This window comes from Manis pentadactyla, chromosome 5, assembly GCF_030020395.1.
Source record: "Manis pentadactyla isolate mManPen7 chromosome 5, mManPen7.hap1, whole genome shotgun sequence".
NCBI lineage: Eukaryota > Metazoa > Chordata > Mammalia > Pholidota > Manidae > Manis > Manis pentadactyla.
The window spans coordinates 133,369,682-133,393,592 of record NC_080023.1 but is presented as its reverse complement, the minus strand read 5'-3'; the positions used below and the strand labels follow the sequence as shown (position 1 = coordinate 133,393,592).

General features: G+C 43.2%; 1 protein-coding gene across 1 annotated transcript; it reads left to right on the top strand.

Annotated features, from left to right (window-relative positions):
- Nucleotides 1-282: 282 nt before the first annotated feature.
- Nucleotides 283-2,564, top strand: SCP2D1 (SCP2 sterol binding domain containing 1). The gene is given in 3 exon segments (XM_057503233.1): nucleotides 283-873; nucleotides 876-1,221; nucleotides 1,223-2,564. Coding segments are annotated over 3 exon segments (441 nt in total). The 5' UTR covers nucleotides 283-815; the 3' UTR covers nucleotides 1,260-2,564.
- The last annotated feature ends 21,347 nt before the right edge of the window (nucleotides 2,565-23,911 follow it).

Genomic DNA, 23,911 nt, shown 5'->3' with positions numbered 1-23,911 from the left:
AAAGAAAAAAAAAAGTCATTCTACCTCTGTGCACACCTGGCTACCTTACCAGCTGTGTAACTTTGGGCAAGTCACTTCATTTCTCTCTGCCTCAGTTTCCTCCTCTGTAACATAGGGATAAAATGACACCTACCTCACAGGGTTGTAATGAAGATTAAATGTGTTAATATATGTATGTGCTTGGGAGAGTGCCTTGGCTTAGAATAAGGGCTATAATATTATATGCAGTTAGCATGTAATATTATTACAAGAAACCATCTCTGCTGATCTTAGGACTCTTTCTTTTTTAACTCTCACTGTGCCTCTGGAAGCTTTCTGATGCAGGTCCTGGTGCTGGTTCCTTCTGCAACCTACTTTTTTTCCTCAAAGCCTTTCCCACTCCACTGGCAGCCAGATAAAGCCAAATCTGGCACCACGATCTGTGCCTTAAGGACCCTCCACCTTTGAAGGAATCGGAGTAACTGCTCCCTGACTTGGGGCTGCTGCTGGGAGATTCCTGTATTGGGAAGGCAGAACTCATGTCACCAAAGTACCTTCAGTTATTACTAGCATGGGGTCCAGACATTTCTGGGCTTGTGAGACTCACTGCTCTGATTGGTCTGGGGGGTGGTGGTGTGGATCAGCCTCACAATTACCTCTCTGAGGCATTACCTCATGTCACACTTCAGCATCTGTTTGGCCAATAAGACTGCAGTACTCCCACCAGCCTCCCCTGCCTGGGCCTTAACTGATGTCACAATTGAACCTGCAGATATTAACCTGGTCTCAGCAGCTCACAGACCAGATGGTAAGGTCAAGAGGACAAGCACAGTAAAATGTGGAAGAGAAATGGCCATCAACCCCAGATCAAAGCAGGGGATGGACTTCTGCTGGGAACAGGTTGTTGGCCCCTGCCACGCCATACCCTCTAGAGCTGTCAGAATTCCAGAGCTTCCCAGTGTTCCAGGGCATCAGCTATCACCTCAGAGAAGAGGGGGCCCAACTGGTGAAGAAAGTCAATGCCATCTTTTAGCTGGACATCACCAAAGATGGGAAGACCATTCTGAAGTGGACCATTGATCTGAAGAATGATTCTGGGGACATGTATCCGGGATCTGCCAGCCTCCTGGCAGACACTCTCTTCACAATCCCAGAGCCTATCTTAATGGAGCTAGTTTTGGGCAAAACAAACCCTCAGAAAGCTTTCCTTGCTGGTAAGTTCAAAGTGAGTGGCAAAGGTCTGCTTGGAGAGGGTTTTTAAAGACTGGGCTAAATTTTAAGCATGCAGAAATACCAGGGAAATGATCAGGATTTCTCTCCAGTTATAATGTTGAGTGAAAATTATGCTTAATCTGAAGATTTAACCAAAAAATATCCAATATTTTTGCTTAAATCCTTCCTATTGAAGTTTGAATAATTTTCCTGCTGATGTGTAAATTTGCAGCAAGGATTCTAGAGCAGCAAAGAGTGTTGGAGTGTATCACCTAAAACCTTTGTCTTTTTCTTGTCTTAGATTCATTTATGCCATAATATGCTAGGGTGAAGATCACAAGGAGAGAAGTGGGTGACTGACAGTTGGATTTAAAAGCTCCAGTGATTGAATTCCTAAGGATTTGTTTTTTTGTTTTGTTTTGTTTGACTCTTAGTTTGGTGCTTTGGGGGAGACAAGTGGTAACCATCATTGTGCAGGTTTGTATTCTAGTCGGTAACTTGGTTCTTCAAGGAGACTTTATGTTTCCAGAGCTCTAAGAAGGTGGGCTTCACAGCTGTGGGTGGAACAGGCAATAGAGGGGGTGAGCAATTGGTATTATGGCTTCTGATGCCCTGAATTCCAGGAGAGTCCAAGGGCTTGAGAGGTTCTAGGCTACATCACAGCACCTGGAAGGCTGGTGAAAGCTCGGATTGCTTGGCTCCACCTCAGGGTTTCAACTTTGTAGGTCTGGGCAGGGAGAATGGGCATTTCTAACAAGTTTCCAGGTGCTGCTGGTGGGACCACCCTTGGAAAACCCTGCTGTAGTCCGTGCTGTAGCTTTCAGTATTGACTGTGACTATTCTCTAGACCAATGAGTGTCGCCATTATCTCCTGGAGATCTCCTCCCTCTTTTGAGCCATTTCTGAAGTCAGGAGTTTGTGCACTGAGCATTGTACAAAATCAGAGGTTATCCTGGGAGATTTTCCCTTCTGGGAGCCCTCTCCACACATTAGGAGGACTAGAATGAAGCTGGCTGCAGCCTGATGTGACCTCCTTATGGGTGGGTTTAGGTCATTTGTTCCCTTGTGAGCTGTGTGTACTTATATCTTATAGGTTAAATATACACAGTGTGGACACCCTGAAACCCATTTGGAAGTTTAATTAAGCAGCCATGCTTGACCAGCTATTCCATTCCTAGGTATTTTCCCAAGAGGAAAGAAAGGATGTGTACACATGGAAAAATGTGTACATGAATGGTCATGGCAGCTGTATTTGTGACAGTCCCAAATTTAAATAAGAGAGCTGTCCATCAGTAGGTGAATGGATAAACAAATCATGGTATGTCATACCCTGGAATACTACTTAGCAGTAAAAAGGAATGAATTATTGATGTTTGTACAACAACATGGATGAATATCAGAGTAGTGTCAAGTGAAAGAAGCCAGAGAAAACCAAGTATGTACTATATGATTCTATTTACGTAACATACTAGAAAATGCAAACTGTAGTGACAGAAAAAAGATCAGTGGTTGCTAAGAGACAGAGATGGGGATGGGGACAGGGTTGGGAGGGGGTATTATAAATGGCTACAAGGAAACTTGGGGGAAATGGACATAATAATATGTTTGTTATCTTGATTGTAGTGATGGTTTCACATGTGTGTGTATATATATGTCAAATATCAAATTGTGTACTTTATATACACATAGGCAGTTTATTGCATGTTAATAGTGTCAATATAAACTCAATAATGCTCTTTAAAAACCTGCTGCTCTCCATTCAAATTGAAGGCTTATAAAAAGGATTTAAAACTCGATCCTTCTCTGGGCAAAACAATTTCTCTGACTTCATCACGTGTTTACCTTTCCAACCCCTTACTGATTTGGATGGCTTCGCAGAGGGCTTCCTAAGTTCTCTGTGTCCAAGAAAGAGTGAGGGCTTGATGTTAACAAAATCTCATTCCCTCACTGGGAAGCAAGAGGCTATTTGTCCAGGGCACAGTCCCCTCGGGGGATAAGGATTACTGAGGGTTCGTGGGTGGCGATGTGGAGCACTTCCTGGTGTCTTGCCTGAGTTGGTAGGCGATCCGTTGGGTGCCCTGCCCAGGGCAGTGTGGGTGCACTGGCTTCATACTGACTCGGATTCTGTTGTGGGCCCTTGACTTGCTTCCAGGCACTTCTGTTCAAGCTGTATTTCCGAGCATCAGGCTCGGTGAGGCAGGTGTTTGTGATGCTGTTTTTAGGGAAATGACTCACCGAGCCTATTCCCTAAGTGGTTCTGCTCATACCCTGAACTTGTAGACACTTCTGGGGGTTGCTTAGAGATGGGGTAGGGGATAGAGGGAGGCTGTGAGGTGTGAGATGTCAGAGGGCCACACCTGGGAACTGGGCAGGCATCTGACCAAAGGGAGGCCTACCCTATAGGCTGGCCAACACATATGACCTGTTATGACTTGGGACAAAAACTTGACCTGAAACAATTAGATCCCTTTCTCAGGAATTTGGAATTGGGAAGCTGAGAGACTGAGTTACAAATGAGCAGTGGAGTGGAATCTGAAAGGCTGGGATGTAGGAGGTGGAAGGGAAGCCACCGCAGTGGATGCTGGGGTGTTGAAAGAGCCGAAGCCTTGGAAAGGAGAGGGAGTTGGCTAACAAATGAGGGAAGAGCTCAGGCCTTGGGAACGTGAGAGCAAACCCCTTTTTAGTCGAAAGGAACAAAATCGCTCAATGCCAGAATGCCATGTGGAGCAGCTGGAAGGACTCATTTTGGATCAGAAACAGGTTTGAGCCCAGGGTCACCACATCACATCCATGGGATCACAGGCAGTCACTGTACCGCTCTGCACTCAGCTGCCTTGTCTGGAAAGGAGGCCAGTGATCCTGATGACGTTAGGTTGCTGGGCAGCTCCAGGTAGGTCACAGCCTGGCATAGTCACTGGCCCTGGTGGGCTTTCCACATGGGAGTTTCCTTTTGTTTTTGGATAAGAGGAAAGAGGGGACTTTCCCTGGCTCCCTGTTGCCTCTAAAAAAATGCACACTCAAGGCTTTCAGTGTTCTAGGGACCTTTTGCTGCTTCTCTTACATGCAGCTGATGCCCTAGAAGGTCATATCTGACTCAGAAACATATCTGTGTGTTACTTGATTTGCACAAGTTTGGCTGGCACAGTGTTTCTAAAGTTCGAATGACAATATTATATATAAAAATTGGACTTGGGGATGCTTTTGAAAAAATTGGATTATTTGGTCACACTGAGCCCATATTCCTACCAGGCAACAGGTTGAGGGATGGGAAGTCGGGTGGGTGCTGCAGACAAGCCTGGGGCCCATCTCCGTGCAGCCTCCCTAACTCCCAGGATGAGTTTTGTTGGCTCCATCTCTTCGAGCCCACGCTGTTTGCCCCCAGCTGGGCCTGCTTTGCTGCAGCCCTTGTAGGTATTTGCTTTCATGATTACAGCTCCCCACAATAAGTGCTCTTCCCCCTAGAGGAGATTCCCTGTTAGTTTTCAATTGCCATGTAGCAAATTACCACAAATTCAGGTGTTGACCAGTCTGGGCTCTCATCTGGGGACTTGGGGAAAGAATCTGCCCCAAGCTCATTTGGGTTGTGCCTAATTTAGCACCTTGTGGTTGTAGGACTGGGGTCCATATTTCCTCACTGGTTGTCAGTCAAGGATGTTTGCTTGGCTCCTGAAGGCCACCCACATTCCTGGTCACATGGCTTCTCCATCTGCAAAGCCAGAAATAGCATGTCAGGTCTTTCTCAAGCCTCAGATATCTCTGAACTTCTTGCCATATCTTCTGTTTCTACTTTAGGGACTTCACTAATTTCTCTGGGCCTACACAGACAATCCAGGATTATCTCCCTACTGATGTCAACTGATTAGTAACCTTAATTATATCTGCTACGTCCCTTTTTCCACTTAAGGTGATGTAAGGGACAGAATGATATGCCCTCCTTCTCCCCAAATTCATATGAGTTCTCTCTTTCTTCACCATGTGAGGACATAGCCAGGAAGAGAGGGCTCACCAGAACCTGACCATGCTGGCATGCTGATCTCAGACTTCCAGCCTCCAGAACTAGAGAAGTAAGTGCCTACTCTTTAACATCTGGTCTACAATATTTCTGTTATAGCAACCCAGGCTGACTAACATGGATAATGTATTCATGGGTGTGATGTATCCTCAGATCTCCAGTACTGGGAGCTGGGGTGTAGAATCTTGGGGATATTCTGCCTTGCTTTCCCCTGATTCTACCATCTAAATCTCACCTACCCTTTAAGAGTTTCCTCCATGAAGCTGCCGTGATTGTCGGCGCCCTCTCCCACAGTTACTATGCCTCTCTTTTTTTCCAGCTCTGTGTTCTGACTATGGGTTGGTGCTATCCTGTCTGGGCCAGCTGAACATCTTGGTTGGCTCAGCCTCATTTTATACTGTGATCCTGATGTTCAGTTAGTGGTGCCTCCTCCTTCTCAGGGTCTCAGTTTGGGTGGCCCACCTCCACCTCCCAGTGCTGGTATGCTCCTCAGGGCAGGGAACAGTCAGGGCTTGACTTTCCCTTTGTCTCATTCTTCAGTGCCTGACACCCACTCTGTAAATGTTTGTTGAATGAGTAAACAAACTCCTTAAAATTTTTTTGAAAAACATGCACATGGAAAAAAAAAATCCAAATAGTACAAAAGAGTGTACAGAAAAAATTCAGTTCTTCATACTTCTTCTGACCCCTTTTTCCTATTTTTGTACCCACAGACACCGCAGTTATCAGCTTCTTGTATGTTCTTCCAGATATATACACCGCTCCCCCACTCTCCACACACACACCCAGTGTAGATGCTCCACTTCTTTTTTGTTTTTACAGGAATGGTAGTTGACCACAGATGCTGTTCTCTATCTTGCATTTTAGCTTGTTTCCAAAGGTTATATATAAATCTCTTCTTCAAACAATGCCCTCCTGAAGGGTCTAGGGGTGGCTCAACTGAAACTTCTTTCACATTTGCCTGTATCCTTTAGGGAAAAAGTCTCACAATGGGCTCACGGAGAGCGCCTGGTGCTGCGGGCCCCAGGTGGAGGGTGTAGAAGGCCCTGCCAGGTGGGCACTTTCCCTCTGGGGCCCTCGGGGTCATCTGATCTCTGGGAGAGAGGCCTAGCTCTCACATAAGAATCAGCAGATAGAGCTACAGAGCCAGGCACTTCTGCAACAGAGAGAGATTGGACTGGGAGAGCAGGGGCCACTCTGGTGGGTCCCAGCTCCACTAACGGGAATCCTGAGTTTACCCAAAGCTGGGAATATTCCACTCATTTTCCCGAGGCACTAAAGGAGACAGAAAATCTATTCTGATGAAGGATTTTTTATCACTTTCCTGCTGCCTCCACCACAGTTATATGTGGGTGTTGAGGAAACCCACACTTGCCAGGTTTTCTGTTTTCCTGCCGAGGGGCAGGAGGAGGGAAATCGGCCCCAAGTGACAACTGTTGACACCTGCTGGTGAAGTGAGGGGCTCTTTCCAGGGAGCAACTCAGAGGTGTGGGTGTCAGCTCATATGCTGGGCATCTTTGGAAAATAGCTCTTCGTCTCCTATTTGGAGCCTGCTTTATACCTTTCAAGGGACTTGCACCTCCCTAATTTGGTGGGTTGTACACAGGAAGCATTGAGTGCAAAGCCTGTATACCACGAGAACTTGGTACAATCTCTTATTGAAATCTTAACCATTTCAAGGATTAAACAGCTCATTCATTTAGCAAGCATTTATGGCGCATCTTCTAGGACCTGGCTTGTGCTAAGAATGGAAATGTAATGGCAAATGAATGGCTTCCTCTCAACTCAAGGAAATGACACCCCATGGGAAAGTCATCATTATAGCAGGATCTGGGGCTCGGGGAGGTTGAAAGCACACCAAGGCTAGGCTGGTGGAAGGAATTAGGGCAGGTTGGGAGCTAACAGAGCTCCCTGGGGAGACCACCTCCTTCAACCTCGAGAAGGCTTTTACATGAGCACTGGGCCTAGAAGGGATGCAGCAGATGGCTCATGGCCACTGTGGAGGTTTCTCTGCTCTGCTCTACTGGGCTGTAAACCTGACTGAGATTCTAGAGTCTGGGTAACTGTTAGGGCTCCCACTGACCTGCAGCTGATTTCTCCTCTCCTCAAATGAGTAAAAGGGCAGTCTGCTCCTGCTCCTGTGGGTGGATCTATTCTTATGGGTTTAGGCATAAGACCAAGGAGGGAACCAGCAATGAGGGCCAGTTTCTATTCTGGAGAATTTAAATTAGGGCAGAATTTGGGTTTTTAGCAACAAACTGCCAGATTTCATTTGTTCATTGACTGACTGAATAATCCATTTGTCTAATTACTGAGCATCTATCATGTATTATCACCACTGACCTTAACCTGGTATACAGTAGTTATTTATGAGACCAGAAATTGCCTTGATTGTCCTGACCCTATTCTGATAGGTTTCTTCTTTACCATACTTATTATTAAACATTCTGGAAATCACTGCTGGTGCTAGATGTTGGGGGACACAGTGGCAAGCAAGCTGAGGTTCTTCCTTGCTCAGAGCTTTTATTTTGGGTGGGGGTATGTGTGGGTGGTGGGGAGACAAACAAATCCTAAACAAGTAAAACTTTCCTACTAAAAGGGAAGAAATTGAGTAATGTGGCCAAGGGGCGCTGGTTGGCCAGGGAAGGCCTCTCTGAGAAGAGCCTGACTGAATGTGATGCTCCAGAAGCAAACCCTGGGGCAAAGATTTGAGTAGCAGCAGTTTATCTGGGAAGTGAGACCTGAGACTGCACAGGGAAAGGCAGACGGTGCAGGGTTTATAACTGAATGCGATGCTGTACAACACATTCTGGAGTGATCTCACCAAGGAAAGGGAGCTGCAGGATTTTAAACCCTCTTTAGTCTTGGGTGGAGAGCTGCTTCTGGGGCAGTGGTTGCTGACTCCCAGGCAGAGTTGACTCCAGGCATCCGAGGAAGCTCTCAGGCAGTGGGAAGTCAGCTGGGGCAGTGATAGCAGGACCCGGAGATGGGCCATAGTAGAGGCTGAGTCCTGGCCACCCCAGCAGGGCTCTAATTTGTTCTGGGGTAGCAGGACCTGGGGGTGAGAGTTTGGACTCTAGACTAGCTGCCTGGGCCTGGTCTCACCCTGAGACCTGTGGGATCTTGGGCACATTGTTTTTATTTATTTATTTTCTAAATGCAGTTGACCCTTGAACTACACAGTTTTGAGCTGCATGGGTCCACTTATACATGGATTTCTTTCGATACAATATATTGGAAAGATTCTTGGCAATTTGCAACAATTTGAAAAAGCATTTTCTTTTGTTTAGCTTTATTGTAAGAATACAGTATGTGATATATATAACATACAAAATATATGTCAAAGTACAGTTTATGTTATTGGGAAGGCTTCCAGTCAACTGTAGGCTACTAGTGGTTACATTCTTTTGGGGTGTGTGTCAACAGTCGATACACAGATTTCTGACTTCACTGGGGCCAGTGCCCCTAACCCCCACATTGTTCCAGGTCAACTGTCTCTATTTATTTTTAAAATAATTTTTTTAAAGAGGGAAAGTCTATAAATTCTAAGTGTGCAGCTCAATAAACTTTCCCAAATGGAACAAACCCTTGTATCCAGCAGCTGGCTGGAGAAACAGGATGTGAGCAGCATCTCAGAATGCCCCTCTCACACTCCCCTCTTGGTGGTACCACTATTTTGATTTCCAATATCATAGATTTTAGTTTTGCCTGTTTTTGTACTTGGGGTAAATGGCTTCTTCCACTCAGCATCTCATATAGTGCTTCTTTGAAACTTCTTGGACATCTGTGTGACCAGAAGTCCTTTTCTGTCACTTAATATTTGTTAAGTGAGTTACCCAAGTTTGCAGGCAGTAACAGCCATAGTGTAGTGTGTTGCACACAGCAGGTGCTTCGTGAATGCTGTGGCATGAATCAAGAAGCAGGGCCAGTCCAGAGGTGGAGAAGCAGCCCATGTTGGGTGTCCCCTTTGCTTGGCGTCTGACCTGCTCCAAGGTCATGGACTTTGGAACCCCCTGGTAGGGCTTCAGAGGGAAGCAGGAAGGAATTCTGCCAAGTGCTCATGCTTACCCACCTCACACAGTACCCACAAACAGCTGCTGAAGGCCCTCTTTCCCTTCCCATTGGGAAATACCCTGTGACTTGGCTAATCATGAGAAACATCTGTGGCCTCCTAAAAATATCAGCTTTGTACCATTTTGTGGAGCACAATATTTATATAGCCCAGCAGTATAATTGAATTGGTTTAGTTAACTCTTGAAAACAGCTCAAGCCCAGGATTTGCAGGCAGCCTGAGGAATGGGCTGGGAGGGGGCCTTTGAGCATGTTCCCACAGGCTTTGGATGAGGGGGATCTGGATTGGCCATAGAGATGGGGCAGGGTGAGGAGTGAGGAAAACACCAGACAAGAGCTGCTTGGCCCACTGGGGCAGCAGGATGATGGTTGTTTCCGTGTTTCCATCTGGCAGCCTCTGGAACTAAGGAGAGGTTTTCCTTAAAGAACTCATCACAAAATGCCTCATTTCTAAGTGCTTTTTTCTGTTTGTAGCATGGGGAGGTTAAATGTGGTAATGGTAGATTTTTCTGATGATGTTCGTGCTTGCTTCCAGGGAACTACATATAATAATCAGTTTAGCCATTAAGGGATGGGGCCTGTGCTGTCTCACTCCTTACCAATGAGGAAAAGAGCATAGCTGAACAAAAAATTCTTTTTTAAATAATGTCTTCATTTTGCTTTATTTTTTAAATAATTAAACATTGCTTTTTTATTGCAAAAAGTTAATATATAGTCTATTATGTTTGTTTCAGAAGTACAACATAGCAATTTGATAACTATATACATGATTAGATGCTTGCCACAATGGGTGTAGTTACCCAATTATCATACCAAGATATTACAACATTGGTTAAATTCTCTGTTATACTTCCATTCTTATGTCTAACTTATTTTACAATTTGCAGTTACTGCTTTATCCCCTTCACCTGTTTTATCCATCCCTCACCCCCTTCTCTATGGTAACCAACAGTCTTTTTCTATATTTGTGGGTCTATTTTGTTTTTTTGTTTGTTTTTTAGATTCTACATATGAATGAAATCATGTGGTATTTGTCTTTCTCTGTCTGGTTTATTTCATTTAGTATGATACCCTCTAGGTCCATCCGTATTGGATGGCAAGATTTCCTCCTTTTTATGGCTGAGTAATATTCCATTGTGTATATGTAGCGCTTCTTTATCCATTTATCTATTGATGGGCATTTGGGTTGCTTCCATATCTTTGCTATTGTAAATAATACTGCAATGAACATAGGTGTGCATACATCTTTTCAAATTAGTGATTTTGTTTTCTTTGGGTAAATTCTCAGAAGTGGAATTCCTAGGTCATGTGCTATTTCCATTTTTTTTTTTTGAGGAACCCCTATATTGTTTTCCACAGTGGCAGGACCAGTTTACTTTCCCACCAACTGTGTAGGATGGGCCCTTTTCTCCACATCTCCTCCAACACTTGTTATTTCTTGTCTTTTGGATAGTGGCCATTCGAACTGATTTGAGGTGATAACTCATTGTGGTTTTGATTTGCATTTACCTGATGATTAGTGATGTGGAGCATCTTTTCATGGTCTATTGGCCATCTATATGTCTTCTTTGGAAAAATGTCTGCTCAGGTCCTCTGCCCATTTTTTAATTGGATTATTTGTTGTTTTGGTGTTGAATTGTATGAATTATTTTATAGTTTGGATATTAGCCTCTTGTCAGATATATAATTTGCAAATATATTCTCCCATACAGCAGGTTGCCTTTTTGTTTTGTTGAGGGTTTCCCTTGTTTTTTTGTACATAGGAGTCCTCTCACCATTCAGCTGAGCAAGTTTATTTGAATCCCCAGAGGCCTGCAAAGCAGGATTGGAGCCTACTATGGCAGGTGATTTCATCTGAAGCCTTAAGGACTAGATTCAAACATGGGTCTTTTCAGGAGCCTCCTAAACATGAGCTTGGTTGGGGGAGGGATACAGAAAGGCCTCAGGGGAGTTTGAGAAGTCTGTAATTAGAAAAACAGTCCAAGGATAGCACCTGTCCCTTTGCTACCCCCTTTCTTTGGAATCCTGCTCTTTGCAAGAAGAAAAGCAATAACCCATTGATGTTGTCACCCCTAAGCAGGTATCATTCATTCATTCAGTGATAATTACTGAGCACCTACTACATAATATAGGATGCAACAGTGAGCAGAATGGATGCCCCTGTCTTCAGGGAACTGTCTGTGTGATACCTGGCTGCACACTGTGGTGAGGGCTCATAAGGAAAAGCTGAAGGGTCCTTACAGACCTGATGGGGCTCAGGGTAGGCTTCCTGTGGAATGAGATCAGAGTAGTGAGTGGGAGGTAACTTGAGATGGGGCAGAGATGAGACCATTCTGGGCAGAAGTAGCAGAATGTGCAAATACCCTGTGGCTGGCAGAACAGGATAAGTCCTAGGAATGGAAGACCAAGCCAGTGGTGCTGGAGCATGGTGGTGAGTGGACAGTGACAGAAGGCCAGACTGGCACAGGAGTTAGGCAGAGCATGGCTTTCTAATCTGGGGACAGGACTTTATCATTTTCACAGGCTGGGTAGTGATCTGGATGCCCTGTTGGCTGGTCCTATCATCTTGTGAAAGAGTAGGTTAGGGTGGGGAATGACACTGTCCAAGTTCAGCTCAGGGACTCTTAAAGCTGGATTTCCAGAAGGATTTAGTTATCTCCCCTATCTTGGGATCTGTGACCCTAGACTCCTCCAGGCTCTGATATTGACCCTCATGATGGAAGTGGCTCTGTGATCACTGAAGGGACAGTGATCAAAGACCGAAATGCAAGACTCTGCTCTAGGAAATAGAAGGCTTCACTTTGGTGTCTGTCCAGGCCACAGCTAGTGGGTCATCAAATAGACTCCAGAGGACAACTAGCTAAGGGAAGAGGGAAAGCCACCCACCTATTTTCCCAGTGACACCATCTTTTCTTCCAAGTCTAAAGAACTTTCAAGGCCATGCATGTGTGGCCAAGCAGTGGTGTGCAGTGGGGCTGGGTGAGTGTGCTAGAGAGCCGCGGCTGCTGGTGGCCTGCTTGATCTGCTGCCAGCCAGTCCTGTTACCACCTTTCCCTCCTCAGAGAACCCCTTTCTCTTTGACTCCACAGTGGGAGACATGATCCCGGCTGATCCCCATTTTCCTTGGACATTGTAATTCTCAAAAAAAAGCGTTGGTGTTTGAAAGTTAACTGGGAAGGCGGAGGTCAGCTCAGTGACAGTAGAAACAGGTAGCAATGAGGGCACATTTGTCCAGGTGCCACACATTGTGTTCAGTGCTCAACATGTACCACTTTTTTTTATTTTTAGATAATTATTTTTATTGAAGGGTAGTTGACACACAGTATTACATTAGTTTCAGGTGTACAACACAGTGATAAAACATTTATATACATGATAATTCTAGGTACCAGCTATCACCATACCAAGTTGTTACAATATTTTGAGTATATTCCTTATGCTATACATTACATCCCGGTTACTTGTTTATTTTACAATTGGAAGTGTGTTCTTTTTTTTTTTTTGTGAGGGCATCTCTCATATTTATTGATCAAATGGTTGTTAACAACAATAAAATTCTGTATAGGGGAGTCAATGCTCAATGCACAATTATTAATCCACCCCAAGCCTAATTCTCGTCAGTCTCCAATCTTCTGAAGCATAACAAACAAGTTCTTACATGGAGAACAAATTCTTACATAGTGAATAAGTTACATGGTGAACATTACGAGGGCAGTCATCACAGAAGCTTTCAGTATTGCTTATGTACTATGAACTATAAACAGTTCAAATATGAATACTCATTTGATTTTTATACTTGATTTATATGTGGATACCACATTTCTCTCTTTATTATTATTATTTTTAATAAAATGCTGAAGTGGTAGGTAGATACAAGATAAAGGTAGAAAACATAGTTTAGTGTTGTAAGAGAGCAAATGTAGATGATCAGGTGTGTGCCTGTAGACTATGTGTTAATCCAAGCTAGACAAGGGCAATAAACATCCATGTATGCCGAAGATTTCTCTCAGACCGGGGTGGGGGGGGTGAGGTTCTAAGCCTCACCTCTGCTGATCCCCCTTTTTCCTCACCTGATGGCCCCCCAGCGACTGTGCCTGTCTTAGGTTGTTTCTCCCTTGAGGAATCTTACCCGTCTCTGGCTAACCAGTCATCTTCCGGGGCCATACAGGGAAATGTTAAGTTGGTAACTGAGAGAGAAGCCGTATTGTTTGAAAAGGTTAGCTTTTTACTTCTTTGCATATTTATGCCCTGTGGCTTCTATGCCCAGCATTTGTCTTGAAGTATCTTTACCACTTGGAGGAATTATGATACTCGGTAAATTCGATATGAGGCACGAATTATATTTAAGGGTTGTAGTTAGGAAGGAAGAAGAAAAGCTATAGAAGTAGAAGGTGGAAGAAAACATGGGAAGATTGATTATTTCTTTGACATATCTTCTTGTAGAGTAACTTCAGCATGTATAGGCTTTAAACTACTAATTAAATTGCGCACACACATTAACATAATAGGAGTAGAGTTACGTAACCAAAGCATACCTGTAATTACCAGCCATCTCCAGTGAAACCAAGAAAACCAGTTAGGCACCTTAGGCATTTGTGAAAACTTATCTATGATATGGTGGATATTGTCCAACTGAACTTGAACAGTCTGAGAGAAATCAGACAAATTGAAACAGTTCATTCCTGGGGACTGTTCACATCCCATATGTTCTTTTAACAGTAAATAGTCTGTAGTTGTAAGATTTTGGAGAGCTACAATTTGCAGTTCTCCTAATTCTTGGTTGAGTTCCAACAATATAGATCCAGTCAAATTTGTTGTTTTACTATATGCACAGGCCAGCTTAGATATATCCTTCATTCCCATGGCAAGTCCAGGAACTGGTGGGATGAGTGCATCTACACCTGTAGCAGTGCGTGGATCTTTGTTGGGGTTTTTTGATGATCATCTTCTGGCATGAGTCTTCCCAAGAGTGCTGATGTTGGAAGTTCTTTTTCATATCATATCTTAGTTCAATTTCTGGGTAGCCAAATTAGGCTTTGATCCTCTGTATAAACACAAATAGACTCTTTGCCTACACTTTTATATGCCCTTTATACCCTTGTGTAGAACTCATTGGAGGTCACCACACAGGAACTGCTTTTTTTTTTTTTATCATTAATCTACACTTACATGACGAATATTTTGTGTACTAGGCTCTCCCCTATACCAGGTCCCCCCTATATACCCCTTTACAGTCACTGTCCATCAGCGTAGCAAAATGCTGTAGAATCACTACTTGTCTTCTCTGTGTTGTACAGCCCTCCCCTTTCTCCCACCCCCCATGCATGCTAATCTTAATATCCCCCTTTTTCTCCCCCCCCTTATCCCTCCCTACCCACCCATCCTCCCCAGTCCCTTTCCCTTTGGTACCTGTTAGTCCATTCTTCAGTTCTGTGATTCTGCTGCTGTTTTGTTCCTTCAGTTTTTCCTTTGTTCTTATACTCCACAGATGAGTGAAATCATTTGGTATTTCTCTTTCTCCACTTGGCTTGTTTCACTGAGCATAATACCCTCCAGCTCCATCCATGTTGCTGCAAATGGTAGGATTTGCCCTTTTCTTGTGGCTGAGTAATATTCCATTGTGTATATGTACCACATCTTCTTTATCCATTCATCTATCGATGGACATTTAGGTTGCTTCCAATTCTTGGCTATTGTAAATAGTGCTGCAATAAACATAGGGGTGCATTGGTCTTTCTCATACTTGATTGCTGGATTCTTAGGGTAAATTCCTAGGAGTGCAATTCCTGGGTCAAATGGTAAGTCTGTTTTGAGCATTTTGATGTACCTCCATACTGCTTTCCACAATGGTTGAAGGGTTACCCTTTCTCCACAGCCTCACCAACATTTGTTGTTGTTTGTCTTTTGGATGGCAGCCATTCTTACTGGTGTGAGGTGATACCTCATTGTAGTTTAATTTGCATTTCTCTGATAATTAACGATGTGGAGCATCTTTTCATGTGTCTGTTGGCCATCTGTATTTCTTTTTTGGAAAACCATCTGTTCAGTTCCTCTGCCCATTTTTTAATTGGGTTATTTGTTTTTTGTTTGTTGAGGTGTGTGAGCTCTTTATATATTCTGGACGTCAAACCTTTATCGGATGTGTAATTTTCAAATATATTCTCCCATACTGTAGGGTTCCTTTTTGTTCTATTGATGGTGTCTTTTGCTGTACAGAAGCTTTTCAGCTTAATATAGTCCCACTTGTTCATTTTTGCTGTTGTTTTCCTTGCCCGGGGAGATATGTTCAAGAAGAGGTCACTCATGTTTATGTCTAAGAGGTTTTTGCCTATGTTTTTTTCCAAGAGTTTAATGGTTTCATGACTTACATTCAGGTCTTTGATCCATTTTGAGTTTACTTTTGTTTATGGGGTTAGACAATGGTCCAGTTTCATTCTCCTACATGTAGCTGTCCAGTTTTGCCAGCACCATCTGTTGAAGAGACTGTCATTTCGCCATTGTATGTCCATGGCTCCTTTATCAAATATTAATTGACCATATATGTCTGGGTTAATGTCTGGATTCTCTAGTCTGTGGCTCTGTTCTTGTGCCAGTACCAAATTGTCTTGATTACTATGGCTTTATAATAGAGCTTGAAGTTGGGGAGTGAAATCCCCCCTACTTTATTCTTCTTTCTCAGGATTGCTTTGGCTATTTGGGGTCTTTGGTGGTTCCATATGAATTTTTGAATTATTTGTTCCAGTTCATTGAAGAATGTTGCTGGCAGTTTCATAGGGATTGCATCAAATCTGTATATTGCTTTGGGCAGGATGGCCATTTTGACGGTATTAATTCTTCCTAGCCACGAGCATGGGATGAGTTTCCATCTGTTAGTGTCCCCTTTAATTTCTCTTAAGAGTGACTTGTAGTTTTCAGAGTATAAGTCTTTCACTTCTTTGGTTAGGTTTATTCCTAGGTATTTTATTTTTTTGATGTAATTGTGAATGGAGTTGTTTTCCTGATTTCTCTTTCTGTTGGTTCATTGTTAGTGTATAGGAAAGCCACAGATTTCTGTGTGTTGATATTGTATCCTGCAACTTTGCTGTATTCCGATATCAGTTCTAGTAGTTTTGGGGTGGAGTCTTTAGGGTTTTTTATGTACATTATCATGTCATCTGCAAATAGTGACAATTTAACTTCTTCTTTCCCAATCTGGATTCCTTGTATTTTTTTGTTTTGTCTGATTGCTGTGGCTAGGACCTCCAGTACTATGTTAAACAACAGTGGGGAGAGTGGGCATCCCTCTCTAGTTCCCAATCTCAGAGGAAAAGCTTTAAGCTTCTCGCTGTTCAATATAATGTTGGCTGTGGGTTTATCATAGATGGCCTTTATTATGTTGAGGTACTTGCCCTCTATTCCCATTTTGCTGAGAGTTTTTAACATGAATGGATGTTGAACTTTGTCAAATGCTTTTTCAGCATCTATGGAGATGATCACACGGTTTTTGTCTTTCTTTTTGTTGATGTGGTGGATGATGTTGATGGACTTTCGAATGTTGTACCATCCTTGCATCCCTGGGATGAATCCCACTTGGTCACGGTGTATGATCCTTTTGATGTATTTTTGAATTTGGTTTGCTAATATTTTGTTGAGTATTTTTGCATCTACGTTCATCAGGGATATTGGTCTGTAGTTTTCTTTTTTGGTGGGGTCTTTGCCTGGTTTTGGTATTAGGGTGATGTTAGCTTCATAGAATGAGTTTGGGAGTATCCCCTCCTCCTCTATTTTTTGGAAAACTCTAAGGAGAATGGGTATTATGTCTTCCCTGTATGTCTGATAAAATTCCGAGGTAAATCCATCTGGCACGGGGGTTTTGTTCTTTGGTAGTTTTTTGATTACCGCTTCAATTTCATTGCTGGTAATTGGTCTGTTTAGATTTTCTGTTTCTTCCTGGGTCAATCTTGGAAGGTTATATTTTTCTAGGAAGTTGTCCATTTCTCCTAGGTTTCCCAGCTTGTTAGCATATAGGTTTTCATAGTATTCTCCAATAATTCTTTGCATTTCCGTGGGGTCCGTCGTGATTTTTCCTTTCTCGTTTCTGATACTGTTGATTTGTGTTGACTCTCTTTTCTTCTTAATAAGTCTGGCTAGAGGCTTATCTATTTTGTTTATTTTCTCGAAGAACCAGCTCTTGGTTTCATTGATTTTTTCTATTGTTTTATTCTTCTCAATTTTATTTATTTCTTCTCTGATCTTTATTATGTCCCTCCTTCTGCTGACCTTAGGCCTCATCTGTTCTTCTTTTTCCAATTTCGATAATTGTGACATTAGACCATTCATTTGGGATTGCTCTTCCTTTTTTAAATATGCTTGGATTGCTATATACTTTCCTCTTAAGACTGCTTTTGCTGCGTCCCACAGAAGTTGGGGCTTAGTGTTGTTGTTGTCATTTGTTTCCATATATTGCTGGATCTCCATTTTGATTTGGTCATTGATCCATTGATTATTTAGGAGCGTGTTGTTAAGCCTCCATGTGTTTGTGAGCCTCTTTGCTTTCTTTGTACAGTTTATTTCTAGTTTTATGCCTTTGTGGTCTGAAAAGTTGGTTGGTAGGATTTCAATCTTTTGGAATTTTCTGAGGCTCTTTTTGTGTCCTAGTATGTGGTCTATTCTGGAGAATGTTCCATGTGCACTTGAGAAGAATGTATATCCCGCTGCTTTTGGATGTAGAGTTCTATAGATGTCTATTAGGTCCATCTGCTCTACTGTGTTGTTCAGTGCTTCCGTGTCCTTACTTATTTTCTGCCCAGTGGATCTATCCTTTGGGGTGAGTGGTGTGTTGAAGTCTTCTAGAATGAATGCATTGCAGTCTATATCCCCCTTTAGTTCTGTTAGTATTTGTTTCACATATGCTGGTGCTCCTGTGTTGGGTGCATATATATTTAGAATGGTTATATCCTCTTGTTTGACTGAGCCCTTTATCATTATGTAGTGTCCTTCTTTATCTCTTGTTACTTTCTTTGTTTTGAAGTCTATTTTGTCTGATATTAGTACTGCAACCCCTGCTTTCTTCTCACTGTTGTTTGCTTGAAATATGTTTTTCCATCCCTTGACTTTTAGTCTGTACATGTCTTTGGGTTTGAGGTGAGTTTCTTGTAAGCAGCATATAGATGGGTCTTGCTTTTTTATCCATTCTGTTACTCTGTGTCTTTTGATTGGTGCATTCAACCCATTAACATTTAGGGTGACTATTGAAAGATATGTACTTATTGCCATTGCAGGCTTTAAATTCGTGGTTACCAAAGGTTCAAGGTTAGCCTCTTTAGTATCTTACTGCTTAACTTAGCTCGCTTATTGAGCTGTTATATACACTATCTGGAGATTCTTTTCTTCTCTCCCTTCTTGTTCCTCCTCCTCGATTCTTCATATGTTGGGTGTTTTGTGCTGTGCTCTTTCTAGGAGTGCTCCCATCTAGAGCAGTCCCTGTAAGATGTTCTGTAGAGGTGGTTTGTGGAAAGCAAATTCCCTCAGCTTTTGTTTGTCTGGGAATTGTTTAATCCCACCATCATATTTGAATGATAGTCGTGCTGGATACAGTATCCTTGGTTCAAGGCCCTTCTGTTTCATTGTATTAAATATATCATGCCATTCTCTTCTGGCCTGTAGGGTTTCTGTTGAGAAATCTGACGTTAGCCTGATGGGTTTCCCTTTATAGGTGACCTTTTTCTCTCTAGCTGCCTTTAACACTCTTTCCTTGTCCTTGATCTTTGCCATTTTAATTATTATGTGTCTTGGTGTTGCCCTTCTTGGATCCTTTCTGTTGGGGGTTCTGTGTATTTCCGTGGTCTGTTCGATTACTTCCTCCCCCAGTGTGAGGAAGTTTTCAGCAATTATTTCTTCTAAGATACTTTCCATCTCTTTTCCTCTCTCTTCTTCTTCTGGGACCCCTATAATACGGATATTTTTCCTTTTGGATTGGTCACACAGTTCTCTTAATATTGTTTCATTCCTGGAGATCCTTTTGTCTCTCTCTCTGTCAGCTTCTATGCGTTCCTGTTCTCTGATTTCAATTCCATCAATGGCCTCTTGCATTCTATCCATTCTGCTTATAAACCCTTCCAGAGTTTGTTTCATTTCTGCAATCTCCTTTCTGGCATCTGTGATCTCCTTCCGGACTTCATGCCATTTCTCTTGCGTATTTCTCTGCATCTCTGTCAGCATGTTTATGATTCTTATTTTGAATTCTTTTTCAGGGAGACTGGTTAGGTCTGTCTCCTTCTCTGGTGTTGTCTCTGTGATCTTTGTCTGCCTGTAGCTTTGCCTTTTCATGGTGATAGGAATAGTCTGCAGAACTGGGACGAGTGACGGCTGGAAGGACTTCCTTTCTTGTTGGTTTGTGGCCCTCCTCTCCTGGGAGAACAGCGACCTCTAGTGGCTTGTGCTGCGCAGCTGCGCGCAGACAGGGCTTCTGCTTCCTGCCCGGCTGCTATGGAGTTAATCTCCGCTGTTGCTGTGGGCGTGGCCTGGCTCGGGCAGCTATTCCAAAATGGTGGAGTCGCGTTGGAGCAGGAGCTGCTGGGAGGCTATTTATCTCCGTATGTGGCCTCCCTGCTCCCTGCAGCCCAGGGGTTAGGGTGCCCAGAGATCCCGGATTCCCTACCTCTGGATTAAGTGACCCACCCTGCCCCTTTAAGACTTCCAAAAAGCACCCGCCAAAACAAAACAACGCCCACCAAAAAAAAAAAGAAAAAAAAATTTTTTTAATTAAAAAAAAAAAATAAGTTTTTAATTAAAAAAAAAAAAAAAAAAAAAAAAAAAGGTTGTCGTTCGTTTTTCTTTATTCTCCGGTGCCAGCCTCAGGCCTCTGCTCACCGGTCTTTCTGCCCTGTTTCCCTAGTATTGGGGTCCCTATCCCTTTAAGACTTCCAAAAAGCGCTCGCCAAAACAAAACAGCAAAAAAGCAAAAAAAAAATGGTCACGCGCTTTTCTTATGTCCTCTGTCGCCCGGCCTCCAGTGCCTGTTCACTGTTCTTGCTGCCCTGTTTTCCCAGTATCGAGGGCCCTGCACTCTGGCCCGGATGGCTGGGGTTGGGTGTTCGGCAGTCCTGGGCTCCGTCTCCCTCCCGCTCTGCCTGCTCTTCTCCCGCCGGGAGCTGGGGGGAGGGGCGCTCGGCTCCCGCGGGGCCGGGGCTTGTATCTTACCCCCTTCGCGAGGCGCTGGGTTCTCTCAGGTGCGGATGTGGTCTGGATATTGTCCTGTGTCCTCTGGTCTTTATTATAGGAAGGGTTGTCTTTGTTATATTTTCATAGATATATGTTGTTTTGGGAGGAGATTTCCGCTGCTCTACTCACGCCGCCATCTTCCGCCCCCTCCTGTGGCTCTTTTTGTGTCCTAGTATGTGGTCTATTCTGGAGAATGTTCCATGTTCACTTGAGAAGAATGTGTATCCTGTTGCTTTTGGATGTAGAGTTCTGTAGATGTCTATTAGTTCCATCTGTTCTAGTGTGTTGTTCAGTGCCTCTGTGTCCTTACTTATTTTCTGTCTGGTGGATCTGTCCTTTGGAGTGAGTGGTGTGTTGAACTCTCCTAGAATGAATGCATTGCATTCTATTTCCTCCTTTATTTCTGTTAATATTTGTTTTAGGTATGTTGGTGCTCCTGTATTGGGTGCATATATATTTATAATGGTTATATCCTCTTGTTGGACTGAGCCCTTTATCATTATGTAATGTCCTTCTTTGTCTTTTGTTACTCTCTTTATTTTGAAGTCGATTTTGTCTGATACCACAATTGCAACACCTGCTTTCTTCTCTTTGTTGTTTGCATGAAATATCTTTTTCCATCCCTTGACTTTAAGTCTGTGTATGTCTTTGGGTTTGACGTGAGTCTCTTGTAAGCAGCATATGGATGGATCTTGCTTTTTTATCCATTGTATTACTCTGTGTCTTTTGATTGGTGCATTCAGTCCATTTACATTTAGGGTGATTATTGAAAGGTATGAACTTATTGCCATTGCAGGCTTTAAGTTTGTGGTTACCAAAGTTTCAGGGTTAGCTTCTTTACTATCTTACTGTCTAACTTAACTCACTTGTTGAGCTATTATAAACGCGGTCTGATGATTCTTTATTTCTCTCCCTTCTTTTTCCTCCTCCTCCCTCCTCATATGTTGGGTGTTTTGTTCTGTGCTCTTTTTAGGAGTGCTCCCATCTAGAGCAGTCCCTGTAGGATGCCCTGAAGAGGTGGTTTGTGGGAGGCAAATTCCCTCAACTTTTGCTTGTCTGGGAATTGTTTAATCCCTCCTTCATATTTAAATGATATTCGTGCTGGATATAGTAGTCTGGTTTGAGGCCCTTCTGTTTCATTGCATTAAGTATATCATGCCATTCTCTTCTGGCCTGTAGGGTTTCTGTTGAGAAGTCTGATGATAGCCTGATGGGTTTTCCTTTGTAGGTAATCTTTTTTTTCTCTCTGTCTTCCTTTAATACTTTGTCCTTCATCTTTGATCTTTGCCATTTTAATTATTATATGTCTTGGTGTTGCCCTCCTTGGATCCCTTGTCACGGAAGTTCTGTGTACCTCTGTGGTCTGAGAGGCCATTTCTTTCCCTAGTTTGGGGAATTTTTCGGCAATTATTTCTTCAAAGACGCTTTCTATCCCTTTTTCTCTCTCTACTTCTTCTGGTATACCTATAATTCATATATTGTTCCTTTTCGATTGGTCACTCAGCTCTCTTAAAATTCTTTCATTCCTGGAGATCCTTTTATCTCTCTCTATGTCAGCTTCTATGCGTTCCTGTTCTCTGTTTTCTAGTCCATTAATGGTCTCTTGCATCTCGTCCATTCTGTTTTAAAGTCCTTCCAGAGCTTGTTTTATTTCTGTATTCTCCTTCCTTAGTTCTTGCATATTTCTCGGCAAGTCCATCAGCATGGTTATGACTTTTGTTTTGAATTCTTTTTCAGGAAGACTGGTTAAATCTATCTCCCCAGGTTCCTTCTCAGGGGAAGATGTAGCAGATGCCGAAGCTGTCTGGGTTAGTCTTGTCTGGATCATATTTTTTTGCCTTTTCATGTTGACAGGTGCTATTGACTGTCAGCTGGGGGGTCCAAAATTTTCACTTGCTACTGGCCTTTCTTTACCGGGACAACTGCGACCCCTAGTGGCTTGTGTTGGGTAATTGCATGTAGGCTGGGTCTTTGTGTCTTGCCTGGCCGAAGTGTAGGAATTTTCGTTTCTGTGGGCGTTTTGCCTTAGGCTGTTTCTCTGTTTTCGCAGCGCCTGGAGGGTTAATGGACGGGGGCGGGGGGTGCTGTTTGGCTGTTTACCTCCGTGAGGGGTCCCAGAGATGTTGCCCAGGGGGTTAGTGCGCCCGGTTTTCCCTGTAATTTCCAGCCACTGGGCTGTGACCTGTGTTGTTTCCGTCTACCTGTTAAATCCCTGTCCTTTTAAGACTTTCAAAAAGCACTCACTTTTCTTTGTCACAGAGGCATCAGCTTTGGCACCCTCTTAGAGGTCTTGCTGCCCTGTTTCCCTAGTTTCCAGCCCTCCACGCATGCACTGTGTCTGCGCTCTGGTGCGGGTGGCTGGGGCTGGGTGTTTAGCAGTCCTGGGCTCCCTCTCCCTCCTGCCGGGAGCTGGGGGGAGGTGTGCTCGGGTCCTGCCGGGCCAGGGATTGTATCTTACCCCTTTCACCAGGCTCTTGGCTCTCGCACGTGTGGATGTATTCAGGCTGTTATCCTGTGTCTTCTGGTCTCTCTTTTAGGATTAGTTGTATTTTCAAAAATATATATGTTTTTGGGAGGAGATTCCCACTGTCCTACTCACGCCACCACGTTCGAGAGGGTGCCATGTACCACTTTTATTTCCTTGTTACCTCGATTGGGAGAGGTCTTGAAATTATTCCCCTTTTTGCTGGGAGGGTTAAGACCTGAGAAGGTCTAGGCCTCAAAAAGATGATGGTACTTTCCTCAACTTCCAGTGCATATAATTGAAAATAGAAACTTTGCTAAACCATAAATCAAGTGCATAGACCAACCAAGTTCTGGATTTTTCTCCATGATGCCTAGTTTAGTGGCTTTTAAATATTTATATAGTTTTGGTTATTTTTTTATGGGATTTTGAATGATGTGATTCTGAAATATTTAATATAAAATAATAAAGTCTCACTCTATGACACAAATATAAAGTAGAATATCAAGAAATTAAAGATAGTTGGAATTCAGAATTTCAAAGCCATCAATATAGAATGTTTCATAAACTGTGTTTAAGCTGCTCTCCTCAGCAGGGGGCTGCCCTCAGCAGTAAAGGGAAACCCGCCATCCTTTGTGAATGCTATGGAAAGGTTGGGCGTTCCTTATATGAGCTGGGATTTACACAGGGTCTTTAGGAAAGCATCTCCCCAATAAATACAACTGCTATGTAGCAAATTATTTTTGGAGAAAAAATACCCAACAACTTTGAGTGCATGCGGCTATGATGGGGACTCACTCCACGTGCTGGGTCATCTAGTGAACAAAGGCACATGTACAGGATGGAGCCACAATTGGAAAACAGGGCTGTTTGACTCTAAACATCTTGTTGAGAGAGGCATAATGTCCCTGACCTCCTCCCAGAGTAAATTCACCTAATCCAGAGCTTCCCTTCTAGAATTGAATGATAAT